This window comes from Engystomops pustulosus, chromosome 9, assembly GCF_040894005.1.
Source record: "Engystomops pustulosus chromosome 9, aEngPut4.maternal, whole genome shotgun sequence".
NCBI lineage: Eukaryota > Metazoa > Chordata > Amphibia > Anura > Leptodactylidae > Engystomops > Engystomops pustulosus.
The window spans coordinates 103,903,103-103,920,978 of record NC_092419.1 but is presented as its reverse complement, the minus strand read 5'-3'; the positions used below and the strand labels follow the sequence as shown (position 1 = coordinate 103,920,978).

The window sequence follows — 17,876 nt, the reverse complement described above, 5'->3', positions numbered from 1 at the left end:
CAATCACTCATGATGGCGGCACCCACTCCGTTGACGCTGGCGTCCATTAATGTCGCCAGCATTAAGTCTGATGCGGCTAGATTTGCGGCCTTTGATTTTCTCGGCCGCGTTGAAGCCGACATTTTATTTTTGCAGGAGACCAGGCTGCCAGATTTGGCGGCCGTGTTTAAAGCTAAGAGGGAATGGAGACACGGGCCTTCCCATTGGTCTCTTGCGGCCGAGCCATATAGCGGAGTGGCGGTTCTTTTTACCGCACCGGTAGAATGCCGACGAGTTATTGAGTTAGAAATGGGGAGGTGCCTGATCCTGGATGTCCTCATGAAGGGACAAGAACTTCGTCTAATTAACATCTATGGTCCCCAGTCCAAGTGGGACAGGAAGTGTCTCTTTATGAGGATCAAGCCCTACCTTTTTACAAGTCGGCAGGTGGTCTTTGGAGGGGACTTCAATGCTGTCACGAGGTCCCAGGATAGGGGAGGTTCCAGAGACAAGCTGACTTATGATAGCGTCGCTCTTAATAGCATAGCCAGTGAGGCTCGCCTGGTGGATGTCCACATCCGGCACACCCCAGGCCACGCGGGGTTCACCTATTATAGGGGTAGCTGCAGGTCTAGAATAGACAGGTTTTTTTTAAAGGAGGAAGCCATTTCTTCAGCAGTGTCCGTTGTTGAGGTGGAATTCTCCGACCACTGTTTAATTTTGTTTTCTCTGAATGTTACAGAGACCCCCCGGATGGGAAGAGGCTATTGGAAGCTCAATTCGTCTCTCCTGGAAGAAGCGGAGATCAGACAATCCTTTGAGGACTTTCTTCAGAGCCAGGTACCATTGCTGGGCCTTTGTAGCAGTAAGTCAGAGTGGTGGGAGATGCTCAAGAAAAGGGTGGCGAGATTCTTCCGCCAGCTCTCGAGCCTCAGGAGTCTGGACAGGTACCGCCTGTATCAGGGCCTGAGGAGGAAACTCGAACATCTCGTCTCGACTGGAGGTAGTCGTGAGGACATCTCCAGAGTGAAATCCTTGCTGGAGAGGTGTCAGTACGATAGACACGCATCTTTGGTTTTTGAGAGGGATTATGGGAAATACCGCTCGCCCGACCCTTACAGAAACTGCAAGATGTCAGTGAATGGTAAAGTTGTCACGGGACTGGTTGACAGTACGGGATCCCTGAAAAGGTCCAGATCAGGGATCCTGGAGGTCGTCAGATCCTTCTACTCGCACCTCTTGGGCAGGAAGGATCTAGATCGGGATGTGATGTCGGCTTTCCTGGCAGAAACTGTCCCTGAGCCAGGAGTAGACCCCTCTCTTGATGTTTTGACAGAGATGATCAGGGAAGAGGAAGTCAGCCTGGCGATTGAAGGGCTCGCCCTCAAGAAATCGCCAGGCCCGGATGGCTTAACATCTGAGTTTTATAAGACCTTTAAGGACGCCTTGGTTCCCCTCTTGACTGAGGTATTCAATGAGTGTCTTTCCTCGGGCGCTCTGCCGAAGTCAATGAGGAGGTCTGCCCTGATCATCCTGTCAAAAGGTAAGGACCGATCTCGTGTTGAGAACTGGCGTCCCATAGCGCTTCTCAATACGGACAGAAAGGTTTTGGCAAAGGTGCTGTTTAATCGGCTGGTGCAGTTTGCGCCCCGGCTCCTTTCGGGGACCCAGCACTGCTCTGTTCCAGGCCGCAGTACATTTAGTGCTGTGCTTTGTGTCCGGGAGGCAGTGGAGCAGGGCCGGGCTGGTAACTGGAAGGGGTACTTGCTGTCCTTGGATCAGGCAAAAGCGTTTGATCGGGTTAACCACGAGTACCTCTGGTCTGTCCTTCTGAGGTATGGCCTGCCTGGGGAGTTTGTCAATTGGCTGAAAGTTTTGTACGCAGGGGCAGAGAGTTTCCCGCTTGTGAACGGTTGGATTGGCCGCTCTTTTGAGGTCGGGTCTGGTGTTCGCCAGGGTTGTCCTCTGAGCCCACTTTTATACGTGTTCGCGATCGACCCATTCCTTAGGAGGGTTCATCGTGGGCCGTTGGTGGGAGTCGGGATGGACCAGGCGGCACCGGAAGCCACTCTAAGGGTGGTAGCGTACGCCGATGATGTCACCATTTTTGTGTCCTCGAGAGGGGAGGCGCAATGGGTGATGTCAGAGGTTGACCGCTACTCAGAGGCTTCTGGGTCCAAGATCAACCGGGATAAGTGTGAGAGTCTCTGGCTGGGAGAGGGGGATCCAGGGTTTGATCTACCGGACACTCTTCCAGGGCCCCAGGACTCTGCCAAAGTTCTCGGCATCGAATTCGGCCAGGGGGATTACCCCATGCAAAACTGGGACAGCAGGCTTAAGATCGCCGCCCAGAAGGTGGACCAGTGGAAGGGTTGGTCTTTGACCCTCAGGGAAAGGGTTAATCTGATTAAAACTTACCTGCTCCCGTTGCTGATTTATCTGGGCAGTGTGTGCATGTTGCCAGAACCCCTCTGGACTCGGGTCTACAGTCTGTTCTTCCAACTGTTATGGGGGAATAGGCTGAACCTAATCAAGAGGGAGGTTACTTACCGCACGAGGAGACAAGGAGGGTTGTGTATGGTCAACCCTGTGGTGTTCCTAGTGAATACCTTTCTTAAGATCAATATAGCAAACCTCTGGAAAGAGAGGGCTCCTCCGTGGGTATACTCCTGCAGGGGATGGTTTCGGCCTTTCTTCCAGGAATGGGAGACAGGAGGGCGAGTGAAGGATCTTCGTACACCGCATGGGCATCTTCCGGCTTACGCTACCCCGGTTCTGAAGGTGATTCGCCGGTGGGGTCTGGGAATGTGGGAGATCAGGACCATGTCGAGGAAAGTCCTTGACAAGAGGGTTCTGTTGACCCATTTCCAGAAGCCTCTGGCCCTCAGGGATTGCCCAAGTCAGGATCTTGGGGTGGGTATGAGTTTATTAAATTCCATCAGGATCCCCTTGAAGTTTTGGGACGTGACTTGGCGCTGCTTCCATGGAAAGCTGTGTGTGAGGGACAATCTGAAGTGTAGGAGCTCTGAGGAAAGGGGTTGTCCCCGGGAGGAGTGCGGTGGCCTGCTGGAGAGCATGGACCACTTCCTGCTTCAGTGCCCCTTTAACACAGAGGTGTACAGCCGGGTGGGCGCTTCCATCCATTGGCCCAGGTTGGCCGGTCTCTCCTATGCGGAGTGGGCCTATGGAGCATTCAGAGGCCTGGGTGGCCGGGACCGCTGCACGTTATTCCTAGTCAGTCTAGTGGTCAGGTACCACACGTGGAACGCACGGTGCTTAGTATCGACGCAGCGTAAAATCCTCCCGGTGGATGAGGTGGTTAGGAACATTCTGGGTGACCTGGTGAAGGTGCGCTCTCTGGAGTATGAGAGGCTGGGCACGGGGAGGGCCTCTCTCCTTTGGAGGGGGTTCTCCTTTAGTGTCCCTTAGTCTGTCGTCTCCGCTCCTGGTGTTGGGCTGAAGCTGCACAGTAGATTTTTGTTTTGTATCTGGGCATGTAGTGATGTAGCGGCTTGCAGGCGCCGAACCTGGGCTTTATGTGGTTTTGATGTTGTTCAGCTTTTATTTGTATTATGTTTCTTTATGTTATGTTGTAAATACTGTATATATATTGTATATATTGTATATAGTGGGGTTTGGGACATAGTGTTAGGTTGGGAGGGGGGTGATGGTGGTGGGATTTACGAACTGACCTTGGGCACTGGTCTGGACTACTTAACGCAAACTTTGGACGTTAGACCAGTGTCTGGGGGGAAGGGGAGGGTGCGGGCGAGGGATCTAGTGCAGTGTAGTGTTATGTGTATTATGTCTTTGTTATTATATATTTAAAAAAAAAAAAAAATATATTTATGTGTGTATATATATGTATATGTGTGTATATGTATATATATATATGGGTGTGGGGTGGGTTAATGTATATTTATTGTCAATTATGTTTGTTTGTGGGTGTGGCTTGTCTTTGTTTATTGGTTTGGTTTAGGATGTGATAATTGGTTGGGTGGGGGTTGTGGTATTTGTTTGGTGTTTATTAATTTTGGTGTATTGTAAGTTAGTGTTTTGCTAGGTGTGAATGGGGCTGGACCAGCAGGTAAGATATTGTATATATTTTGTATATATTGTATATTATGTTTGGTTTGTGTTGTTATGTTTTTTTTACTTTTATATAAAATAAAAGATCTACAGGATGTAACTCAGGATCAGTACAGGATAAGTAATGTCATGTATGTACACAGTGACTGCACCAGCAGCAGAATAGTGAGTGCAGCTCTGGAGTATAATATAATGTCATGTATGTACACAGTGACTCCCAATGAGAACAGAATGGAATATTTCTTGCAGACATTTGCACAGAATAAAGTTTATTGTACTCTTGTTGGGTTCCTTGTGTATTGCTGTCCTCTGATCTGGAGGCCGGCACAAGCCCCTGACCTGTGCATGTAGTGGGGTCATACATGTAGGTGCTCCGGGCCTTCTCTGTACATTGTGGGTGCTGGACGAGTCTTCTATCCCTGATCCCCTGGCTCGCTGGGCAGATCCTGTAACTCTCGCAGTCCCTGGGGATAAAGGGAAAACTTATCAATCTCATAACAGCCTGAAAAGTAGGAACCCCCCACTCTACGACCCCCATATAGAGGGGACATACTGACATACAGCAGGGGGGGGGGGGGTATCTGTCCCATGCACAAGTCATATCTACCCCAGAATGTCCCCTCTAGCACCCCGGGGTCTCACCTCTAGGACCAGTCTGATATGGGCCTTTATGTTTGCAGCATCTTTGGTCAAATTCTCACTGATCCTGAAAAAGTGAAGATACAGGTGTAACATGAGGCACGTAATATTAGCGATAGGCCCAGCCTAAATCTTATCCAGATTAATCCCGAATCTTGTCTGATGTAATCTAGAACCCTGACTAATCTTGTGTCAACTCCACACAAGACTTGACAAAACCTTAGCTTAAACAAGAGCAGACAAATCTAGCATCTAGTGTCTTGGCTTATTATAATCTAGACTCTTTTAGTCTAGACTTATGTGTGAAAACCTAAGACTAGGATTCCTGACTTAGGCCAGTGTAACCAAGTCTCATGAGATAAGTGAACAACGTGAGACTGGACAATACTGGCCAAGCCAAACCACATCTAATTCAGGCAGTCAAGACAAATCCAGAGTAGACAAGACCAAGCAAGGCTATTCTAGACCTGTCGAGACCAAACAAGTGTAGGCCAATCAAGTCATGATGATGTAAGGCTAAACCAGTTGAAACAAATCTATATTAGACAAGATTAGGCAGGGCTATACTAGAATATAGAGTGAAATCAAACAAGAGCATCTTAGCGAAATCTAGAACCCTGCAGGAAAAATCTAGACTAGCCTAGCCAAGATAAATCTTTATATGATAAGAATTTCGGGCATTTCTAGATAATATACAACTAGACCAGCCAAGAAGAATCTAGATTAGACACAACTGGGCAAGATTATCCCAAAACACTCCTTTATCTAGATAAAACTAGACCAGCCAAGACACATCTAGATGTAATTAAACTAGACCAGCCAAGACACATCTAGATTAGACAAGATTAGGCAAGGCTGTCCTAGACAATTGGAGATCAAACAAGAGCATCCCAGACACATCTAGATGATGTAAGACTACACCAAGCAAGAAAGATCTAGACTAGACAAGAGTATCTTAGCTGAATCCACACTGGACACGGGTAGGGTGGGCAAATCTAGATATTATTAGACTAAACCAACCAAGACAAGTCTAGGTTAGTCAAGATTGGGCAAAGCTATTAGTGATGAGGCCAGAGAGACAAACCTAGATTAGATATAACTGTCCAAGGGGGTTCTAGATACATCTAGACTGTACTAGATCAGTTAGGAGTAATTTAGCCAAACCCCATTCACATTTCTCCTGGAATCTCCTCATTCCATAAATCTCCTTACTCCGTCAGCATTTTGTTCTTCTTCTCGATAAACCTGAGAGCTTCGTCCGGAGTCATCTCAGCAAAAAACCCAAATCCTAAAGCCACAAATATCTTGGAGGAGTCCGGGCTGTGGAGGAAACATCAGCAATGTGTGAGAACATGGCGTGGTGGATGTTATGACGAGGGGACACTGAGGGGACACTGTAGACTAGGGATGGTCACTCACACCTCAGCATTTACATAGAAGTTACAGCCCAGGTCCACCTGTGTCTGGAGGGGTCCCAACTCCAACTCCTGCAGAGACAACAAGAAGAACGCACTCTAGAGGGGTCCAGAAGATGGAGGGGGCCGTATAGACCATGCCGGGGTCTCTGGACCCTTCTATACACACCTGAAGTCTCTCAATGACGTTCTTCAGCTGCAGGTACTGGCTGATCTTCTCATACACACTGTCCCGATTCTCCAGCACCCTCCTGTACAAGAGAAACAGGGACCACCGCCATGGGACATCACCCACTGACACGGTATAAAGGGGGCTCTACATAAAAGTATATATATACAGGGGGGCTCTACATAAAAGTATATATACAGAGGGGCTCTACATAAAAGTATATATATACAGGGGGGCTCTACATAAAACTATATATACAGGGGGGCTCGACATAAAACTATATATACAGGGGGGCTCTACATAAAAGTATATATACAGAGGGGCTCTACATAAAAGTATATATACAGGGGGGCTCTACATAAAACTATATATACAGGGGGGCTCGACATAAAACTATATATACAGGGGGGCTCTACATAAAAGTATATATACAGGGGGGCTCGACATAAAAGTATATATACAGGGGGGCTCGACATAAAAGTATATATACAGGGGGGCTCGACATAAAAGTATATATATACAGGGGGGCTCTACATAAAAGTATATATACAGAGGGGCTCTACATAAAAGTATATATATACAGGGGGGCTCTACATAAAACTATATATACAGGGGGGCTCTACATAAAACTATATATACAGGGGGGCTCTACATAAAAGTATATATACAGGGGGGCTCTACATAAAACTATATATACAGGGGGGCTCTACATAAAAGTATATATACAGAGGGGCTCTACATAAAAGTATATATACAGGGGGGCTCTACATAAAAGTATATATACAGGGGGGCTCGACATAAAAGTATATATACAGGGGGGCTCGACATAAAAGTATATATACAGAGGGGCTCTACATAAAAGTATATATATACAGGGGGGCTCTACATAAAAGTATATATACAGAGGGGCTCTACATAAAAGTATATATACAGGGGGGCTCTACATAAAAGTATATATACAGGGGGGCTCTACATAAAAGTATATATATACATGGGGGCTCTACATAAAAGTATATATATACAGGGGGCTCTACATAAAAGTATATATACAGAGGGGCTCTACATAAAAGTATATATATACAGAGGGGCTCTACATAAAAGTATATATACAGGAGGGCTCTACATAAAAGTATATATATACAGGGGGGCTCTACATAAAAGTATATATATACAGGGGGGCTCTACATAAAAGTATATATATACAGGGGGGCTCTACATAAAAGTATATATACAGGGGGGCTCTACATAAAAGTATATATATACATGGGGGCTCTACATAAAAGTATATATATACAGGGGGCTCTACATAAAAGTATATATATACAGGGGGGCTCTACATAAAACTATATATACAGAGGGGCTCTACATAAAAGTATATATATACAGAGGGGCTCTACATAAAAGTATATATATACAGGGGGGCTCTACATAAAAGTATATATACAGGGGGGCTCTACATAAAAGTATATATATACAGAGGGGCTCTACATAAAAGTATTTATATACAGAGGGGCTCTACATAAAAGTATATATACAGAGGGGCTCTACATAAAAGTATATATATACAGAAGGGCTCTACATAAAAGTATATATATACAGAGGGGCTCTACATAAAAGTATATATATACAGAGGGGCTCTACATAAAAGTATATATATACAGAGGGGCTCTACATAAAAGTATATATATACAGAGGGGCTCTACATAAAAGTATATATATATACAGAGGGGCTCTACATAAAAGTATATATATACAGGGGGGCTCTATATAAAAGTATATATACAGGGGGGCTCTATATAAAGGTATATATACAGGGGGGCTCGACATAAAAGTATATATATACAGAGGGGCTCTACATAAAAGTATATATATACAGGGGGGCTCTACATAAAAGTATATATATACAGAGGGGCTCGACATAAAAGTATATATACAGAGGGGCTCTACATAAAAGTATATATATACAGAGGGGCTCTACATAAAAGTATATATACAGAGGGGCTCTACATAAAAGTATATATATACAGGGGGGCTCTACATAAAAGTATATATATACAGGGGGGCTCTACATAAAAGTATATATATACAGGGGGGCTCTACATAAAAGTATATATATACAGGGGGGCTCTACATAAAACTATATATACAGAGGGGCTCTACATAAAAGTATATATATACAGAGGGGCTCTACATAAAAGTATATATATACAGAGGGGCTCTACATAAAAGTATATATATACAGAGGGGCTCTACATAAAAGTATATATATACAGAGGGGCTCTACATAAAAGTATATATACTGGGGGGCTCGACATAAAACTATATATACAGGGGGGCTCTACATAAAAGTATATATACAGAGGGGCTCTACATAAAAGTATATATACAGAGGGGCTCTACATAAAAGTATATATACAGAGGGGCTCTACATAAAAGTATATATACTGGGGGGCTCTACATAAAAGTATATATACTGGGGGGCTCTACATAAAAGTATATATACAGGGGGGCTCTACATAAAAGTATATATACAGGGGGGCTCTACATAAAAGTATATATACAGGGGGGCTCTACATAAAAGTATATATATACAGGGGGGCTCTACATAAAAGTATATATATACAGGGGGGCTCTACATAAAAGTATATATATACAGAGGGGCTCTACATAAAAGTATATATATATACAGGGGGGCTCTACATAAAACTATATATACAGGGGGGCTCTACATAAAAGTATATATATACAGAGGGGCTCTACATAAAAGTATATATACAGAGGGGCTCTACATAAAAGTATATATATACAGAGGGGCTCTACATAAAAGTATATATACAGGAGGGCTCTACATAAAAGTATATATATATACAGGGGGGCTCGACATAAAAGTATATATACAGGGGGGCTCGACATAAAAGTATATATATACAGGGGGCTCGACATAAAAGTATATATATACAGGGGGGCTCTACATAAAAGTATATATACAGGGGGGCTCTACATAAAAGTATATATACAGGGGGGCTCTACATAAAAGTATATATATACATGGGGGCTCTACATAAAAGTATATATATACAGGGGGCTCTACATAAAAGTATATATACAGAGGGGCTCTACATAAAAGTATATATATACAGAGGGGCTCTACATAAAAGTATATATACAGGAGGGCTCTACATAAAAGTATATATATACAGGGGGGCTCTACATAAAAGTATATATATACAGGGGGGCTCTACATAAAAGTATATATATACAGGGGGGCTCTACATAAAAGTATATATACAGGGGGGCTCTACATAAAAGTATATATATACATGGGGGCTCTACATAAAAGTATATATATACAGGGGGCTCTACATAAAAGTATATATATACAGGGGGGCTCTACATAAAACTATATATACAGAGGGGCTCTACATAAAAGTATATATATACAGAGGGGCTCTACATAAAAGTATATATATACAGGGGGGCTCTACATAAAAGTATATATATACAGGGGGGCTCTACATAAAAGTATATATATACAGAGGGGCTCTACATAAAAGTATATATATACAGGGGGGCTCTACATAAAAGTATATATATACAGGGGGGCTCTACATAAAAGTATATATACAGGGGGGCTCTACATAAAAGTATATATATACAGAGGGGCTCTACATAAAAGTATTTATATACAGAGGGGCTCTACATAAAAGTATATATACAGAGGGGCTCTACATAAAAGTATATATATACAGAAGGGCTCTACATAAAAGTATATATATACAGAGGGGCTCTACATAAAAGTATATATATACAGAGGGGCTCTACATAAAAGTATATATATACAGAGGGGCTCTACATAAAAGTATATATATACAGAGGGGCTCTACATAAAAGTATATATATATATACAGAGGGGCTCTACATAAAAGTATATATATACAAAGGGGCTCTACATAAAACTATATATACAGGGGGGCTCTACATAAAAGTATATATACAGGGGGGCTCTACATAAAAGTATATATATATACAGAGGGGCTCTACATAAAAGTATATATATATATATACAGGGGGGCTCGACATAAAAGTATATATATACAGGGGGCTCGACATAAAAGTATATATACAAAGGGGCTCTACATAAAACTATATATACAGGGGGGCTCTACATAAAAGTATATATACAGGGGGGCTCTACATAAAAGTATATATATACAGAGGGGCTCTACATAAAAGTATATATATACAGGGGGGCTCTACATAAAAGTATATATACAAAGGGGCTCTACATAAAAGTATATATACAGAGGGGCTCTACATAAAAGTATATATACAGAGGGGCTCTACATAAAAGTATATATATACAGAAGGGCTCTACATAAAAGTATATATATACAGAGGGGCTCTACATAAAAGTATATATATACAGAGGGGCTCTACATAAAAGTATATATATACAGAGGGGCTCTACATAAAAGTATATATATACAGAGGGGCTCTACATAAAAGTATATATATATACAGAGGGGCTCTACATAAAAGTATATATATACAGGGGGGCTCTATATAAAGGTATATATACAGGGGGGCTCGACATAAAAGTATATATATACAGAGGGGCTCTACATAAAAGTATATATATACAGGGGGGCTCTACATAAAAGTATATATATACAGAGGGGCTCGACATAAAAGTATATATACAGAGGGGCTCTACATAAAAGTATATATATACAGAGGGGCTCTACATAAAAGTATATATACAGAGGGGCTCTACATAAAAGTATATATATACAGGGGGGCTCTACATAAAAGTATATATATATACAGAGGGGCTCTACATAAAAGTATATATACAGGAGGGCTCTACATAAAAGTATATATACAGAGGGGCTCTACATAAAAGTATATATATACAGGGGGGCTCTACATAAAAGTATATATATACAGGGGGGCTCTACATAAAAGTATATATATACAGGGGGGCTCTACATAAAACTATATATACAGAGGGGCTCTACATAAAAGTATATATATACAGAGGGGCTCTACATAAAAGTATATATATACAGAGGGGCTCTACATAAAAGTATATATATACAGAGGGGCTCTACATAAAAGTATATATATACAGAGGGGCTCTACATAAAAGTATATATATACAGAGGGGCTCTACATAAAAGTATATATACTGGGGGGCTCGACATAAAACTATATATACAGGGGGGCTCTACATAAAAGTATATATACAGAGGGGCTCTACATAAAAGTATATATACAGAGGGGCTCTACATAAAAGTATATATACAGAGGGGCTCTACATAAAAGTATATATACAGAGGGGCTCTACATAAAAGTATATATACAGAGGGGCTCTACATAAAAGTATATATACTGGGGGGCTCTACATAAAAGTATATATACTGGGGGGCTCTACATAAAAGTATATATACAGGGGGGCTCTACATAAAAGTATATATACAGGGGGGCTCTACATAAAAGTATATATATACAGGGGGGCTCTACATAAAAGTATATATATACAGGGGGGCTCTACATAAAAGTATATATATACAGAGGGGCTCTACATAAAAGTATATATATATACAGGGGGGCTCTACATAAAACTATATATACAGGGGGGCTCTACATAAAAGTATATATATACAGAGGGGCTCTACATAAAAGTATATATACAGAGGGGCTCTACATAAAAGTATATATATACAGAGGGGCTCTACATAAAAGTATATATACAGGAGGGCTCTACATAAAAGTATATATATATATACAGGGGGGCTCGACATAAAAGTATATATACAGGGGGGCTCGACATAAAAGTATATATATACAGGGGGCTCGACATAAAAGTATATATACAAAGGGGCTCGACATAAAAGTATATATACAGGGGGGCTCTACATAAAAGTATATATACAGGGGGGCTCTACATAAAAGTATATATATATACAGAGGGGCTCTACATAAAAGTATATATATATATATATACAGGGGGGCTCGACATAAAAGTATATATATACAGGGGGCTCGACATAAAAGTATATATACAAAGGGGCTCTACATAAAACTATATATACAGGGGGGCTCTACATAAAAGTATATATACAGGGGGGCTCTACATAAAAGTATATATATACAGAGGGGCTCTACATAAAAGTATATATATACAGGGGGGCTCTACATAAAAGTATATATACAAAGGGGCTCTACATAAAACTATATATACAGGGGGGCTCTACATAAAAGTATATATACAGGGGGGCTCTACATAAAAGTATATATACAGGGGGGCTCTACATAAAAGTATATATATACAGAGGGGCTCTACATAAAAGTATATATACAGGGGGGCTCTACATAAAAGTATATATACAGGGGGGCTCTACATAAAAGTATATATACAGGGGGGCTCTACATAAAAGTATATATATACAGGGGGGCTCTACATAAAAGTATATATACAGGGGGGCTCTACATAAAAGTATATATATACAGAGGGGCTCTACATAAAAGTATATATACAAAGGGGCTCTACATAAAACTATATATACAGGGGGGCTCTACATAAAAGTATATATACAGGGGGGCTCTACATAAAAGTATATATATACAGAGGGGCTCTACATAAAAGTATATATACAGGGGGGCTCTACATAAAAGTATATATACAGAGGGGCTCTACATAAAAGTATATATACAGAGGGGCTCTACATAAAAGTATATATACAGAGGGGCTCTACATAAAAGTATATATACAGAGGGGCTCTACATAAAAGTATATATACTGGGGGGCTCTACATAAAAGTATATATACTGGGGGGCTCTACATAAAAGTATATATACAGGGGGGCTCTACATAAAAGTATATATACAGGGGGGCTCTACATAAAAGTATATATATACAGAGGGGCTCTACATAAAAGTATATATACAGGAGGGCTCTACATAAAAGTATATATATACAGGGGGGCTCTACATAAAAGTATATATATACAGGGGGGCTCTACATAAAAGTATATATATACAGGGGGGCTCGACATAAAAGTATATATACAGGGGGGCTCTACATAAAAGTATATATATACAGAGGGGCTCTACATAAAAGTATATATACAGGGGGGCTCTACATAAAAGTATATATACAGGGGGGCTCTACATAAAAGTATATATATACAGAGGGGCTCTACATAAAAGTATATATACAGGAGGGCTCTACATAAAAGTATATATATACAGGGGGGCTCTACATAAAAGTATATATATACAGGGGGGCTCTACATAAAAGTATATATATACAGAGGGGCTCTACATAAAAGTATATATACAGGGGGGCTCTACATAAAAGTATATATACAGGGGGGCTCTACATAAAAGTATATATATACAGAGGGGCTCTACATAAAAGTATATATACAGGAGGGCTCTACATAAAAGTATATATATACAGGGGGGCTCTACATAAAAGTATATATATACAGGGGGGCTCTACATAAAAGTATATATATACAGGGGGGCTCGACATAAAAGTATATATACAGGGGGGCTCTACATAAAAGTATATATATACAGGGGGGCTCGACATAAAAGTATATATACAGGGGGGCTCTACATAAAAGTATATATACAGGGGGGCTCGACATAAAAGTATATATATACACAGGGGGCTCGACATAAAAGTATATATACAGGGGGGCTCGACATAAAAGTATATATACAAAGGGGCTCTACATAAAACTATATATACAGGGGGGCTCTACATAAAAGTATATATACTGGGGGGCTCTACATAAAAGTATATATACAGGGGGGCTCTACATAAAACTATATATACAGGGGGGCTCTACATAAAAGTATATATACAGGGGGGCTCTACATAAAAGTATATATACAGGGGGGCTCGACATAAAAGTATATATATACAGGGGGGCTCGACATAAAAGTATATATACAGGGGGGCTCGACATAAAAGTATATATATATACAGGGGGGCTCTACATAAAAGTATATATACAGGGGGGCTCTACATAAAAGTATATATATACAGGGGGCTCAACATAAAAGTATATATATATATATATATATATATATATATATATATATATATATATATATATATATATACAGGGGGGCTCTACATAAAAGTATATATACAGGGGGGCTCTACATAAAAGTATATATATACAGGGGGGCTCTACATAAAACTATATATACAGGGGGGCTCTACATAAAACTATATATACAGGGGGGCGCTCTACGGAGGATGCTGTACACAGGGGGTGGGGGGTTGCGCTCTACGAATGAAGCTGTACACGGAGGGGGGGTGCTGTACGGATGAAGCTGTACACGGAGGGGGGGTGCTCTACGGATGACGCTGTACACAGAGGGGCGCTCTACGGATGACGCTCAACACAGAGGGGCGCTCTACGGATGACGCTCAACACAGAGGGGCGCTCTACGGATGACGCTCAACACAGAGGGGCGCTCTACGGATGACGCTCAACACAGAGGGGCGCTCTATGAATGACGCTCAACACAGAGGGGCGCTCTACGGATGACGCTCAACACAGAGGGGCGCTCCACGGATGACACTCAACACAGAGGGGCGCTCTACGGATGACACTCAACACAGAGGGGCGCTCTACGGATGACACTCAACACAGAGGGGCGCTCTACGGATGACACTCAACACAGAGGGGCGCTCTACGGATGACACTCAACACAGAGGGGCGCTGTACAAATGACGCTGCATACAGGGGGCGCTCTACGGATGACGCTGTATACAGGGGGCGCTCTACAAATGACGCTAAATACAGGGGGCGCTCTACGGATGAGGCTGTACACAGGGGGCGCGCTACGGATGAGGCTGTACACAGAGGGGCGCTCCACGGATGACGCTGTACACAGAGGGGCGCTCCACGGATGACGCAGTACACAGAGGGGCGCTCCACGGATGACGCTGTACACAGAGGGGCGCTCCACGGATGACGCTGTACACAGAGGGGCGCTCCACGGATGACGCTGTACACAGAGGGGCGCTCCACGGATGACGCTGTACACAGAGGGGCGCTCCACGGATGACGCTGTACACAGAGGGGCGCTCCACGGATGACGCTGTACACAGAGGGGCGCTCCACGGATGACGCTGTACACAGAGGGGCGCTCCACCGATGACGCTGTACACAGAGGGGCGCTCCACCGATGACGCTGTACACAGAGGGGCGCTCCACCGATGACGCTGTACACAGAGGGGCGCTCCACCGATGACGCTGTACACAGAGGGGCGCTCCACCGATGACGCTGTACACAGAGGGGCGCTCCACCGATGACGCTGTACACAGAGGGGCGCTCCACCGATGACGCTGTACACAGAGGGGCGCTCCACCGATGACACTGTACACAGAGGGGCGCTCCACCGATGACGCTGTACACAGAGGGGCGCTCCACCTATGACGCTGTACACAGAGGGGCGCTCCACCGATGACGCTGTACACAGAGGGGCGCTCCACCGATTACGCTGTACACAGAGGGGCGCTCCACCGATGACGCTGTACACAGAGGGGCGCTCCACCGATGACGCTGTACACAGAGGGGCGCTTCACGGATGACGCTGTACACAGAGGGGCGCTCCAAGGATGACGCTGTACACAGAGGGGCGCTCCAAGGATGACGCTGTACACAGAGGGGCGCTCCAAGGATGACGCTGTACACAGAGGGGCGCTCCAAGGATGACGCTGTACACAGAGGGGCGCTCCAAGGATGACGCTGTACACAGAGGGGCGCTCCAAGGATGACGCTGTACACAGAGGGGCGCTCCAAGGATGACGCTGTACACAGTGGGGCACTCTACGGATGACGCTGTACACAGAGGGGCGCTCCACCGATGACGCTGTACACAGAGGGGCGCTCCACCGATGACGCTGTACACAGAGGGGCGCTCCACCGATGACGCTGTACACAGAGGGGCGCTCCACCGATTACGCTGTACACAGAGGGGCGCTCCACCGATTACGCTGTACACAGAGGGGCGCTCCACCGATGACGCTGTACACAGAGGGGCGCTTCACGGATGACACTGTACACAGAGGGGCGCTCCAAGGATGACGCTGTACACAGAGGGGCGCTCCAAGGATGACGCTGTACACAGAGGGGCGCTCCAAGGATGACGCTGTACACAGAGGGGCGCTCCAAGGATGACGCTGTACACAGAGGGGCGCTCCAAGGATGACGCTGTACACAGAGGGGCGCTCCAAGGATGACGCTGTACACAGAGGGGCGCTCCAAGGATGACGCTGTACACAGTGGGGCACTCTACGGATGACGCTGTACACAGAGGGGCGCTCCACCGATGACGCTGTACACAGAGGGGCGCTCTACGGATGACGCTGTACACAGAGGGCGTTCTACGGATGACGCTGTACAAAGAGAGGCGCTCTACGGATGACGCTGTACAAAGAGAGGCGCTCTACGGATGACGCTGTACACAGAGGGGCGCTCCAAGGATGACGCTGTACAAAGAGAGGCGCTCTACGGATGACGCTGTACACAGAGGGGCGCTCTACGGATGACGCTGTACACAGAGGGGCGCTCTACGGATGACGCTGTACACAGAGGGGCGCTCTACGGATGATGCTGTATAGAGGGAACGTTCTACGGATGACGCTGTACACAGAGGGGCGCTCCACGGATGACGCTGTACACAGAGGGGCGCTCTACGGATGACGCTGTACACAGAGGGGCGCTCTACGGATGACGCTGTACACAGAGGGGCGCTCTACGGATGACGCTGTACACAGAGGGCGTTCTACGGATGACGCTGTACACAGAGGGGCGCTCCACGGATGACGCTGTACACAGAGGGGCGCTCTACGGATGACGCTGTACACAGAGGGGCGCTCTACGGATGACGCTGTATAGAGGGAACGTTCTACGGATGACGCTGTACACAGAGGGGCGCTCTACGGATGATGCTGTATAGAGGGAACGTTCTACGGATGACGCTGTACACAGAGGGGTGCTCTACGGATGACGCTGTATACAGGGGGCGCTCTACGGATGACGCTGTATACAGGGGGCGCTCTACGGATGACACTGTACACAGAGGGGCGCTCTACGGATGACGCTGTACACAGAGGGGCGCTCTACGGATGACACTGTACACAGAGGGGCGCTCTACGGATGACGCTGAATACAGGGGGCGCTCTACGGGCGACGCTGTATACAGGGGGCGCTCTACGGGCGACGCTGTATACTTAGATTTCTATGGATGACTCTGTATAGGGGTCAGACACTGTATACTGGGGACCATGTGGTTGCGGGTGTGGCCTGTACAGGGGCGGGGCGTAACCTTGCAGGTGGGCGGGGACCTCTGTCCGGTAGTGGGTCACGTGTCACGCACCTGAGGTCCCTCTGCAGGGTGTCCGTCACGAACGCCTCGTACCTCAGCACCTTCTCCTCCATGTCCGGAGCTGCCGCCGCCAGGCTCTGACGTCACGGACGGGTTCTCTGGTCACGTGACTGGTAAATGACGTAGGAGCCTCCGCCGCCGCCATCATTGTTCCTGGAGGAAA

The 17,876-nt window shown here is 44.7% G+C and overlaps 1 protein-coding gene across 1 annotated transcript; it reads right to left on the bottom strand.

Annotated features, from left to right (window-relative positions):
* Nucleotides 1–4,316: 4,316 nt before the first annotated feature.
* Nucleotides 4,317–17,842, bottom strand: UXT (ubiquitously expressed prefoldin like chaperone). The gene is made up of 6 exons (XM_072125105.1): nucleotides 17,705–17,842; nucleotides 6,292–6,373; nucleotides 6,127–6,194; nucleotides 5,920–6,027; nucleotides 4,711–4,774; nucleotides 4,317–4,532 (listed from the first exon to the last, which is right to left on the bottom strand). Exons 1-6 carry the CDS (start codon nucleotides 17,764–17,766, stop codon nucleotides 4,482–4,484), a joined length of 435 nt encoding a protein of 144 aa, XP_071981206.1. The 5' UTR covers nucleotides 17,767–17,842; the 3' UTR covers nucleotides 4,317–4,481.
* Between the last annotated feature and the right edge of the window lie 34 nt (nucleotides 17,843–17,876).

Coding starts and splice junctions, on each gene's coding strand:
- UXT (XM_072125105.1), bottom strand. CDS start 17,766: ATGGAGGAGAAGGTGCTGAGGTACGAGGCGTTCGTGACGGACACCCTG. Junction 6,195..6,291: donor ACGTCATTGAGAGACTTCAG/GTGTGTATAGAA, acceptor TTGTCTCTGCAG/GAGTTGGAGTTGGGACCCCT. Junction 4,533..4,710: donor ATATCAGACTGGTCCTAGAG/GTGAGACCCCGG, acceptor CTTTATCCCCAG/GGACTGCGAGAGTTACAGGA.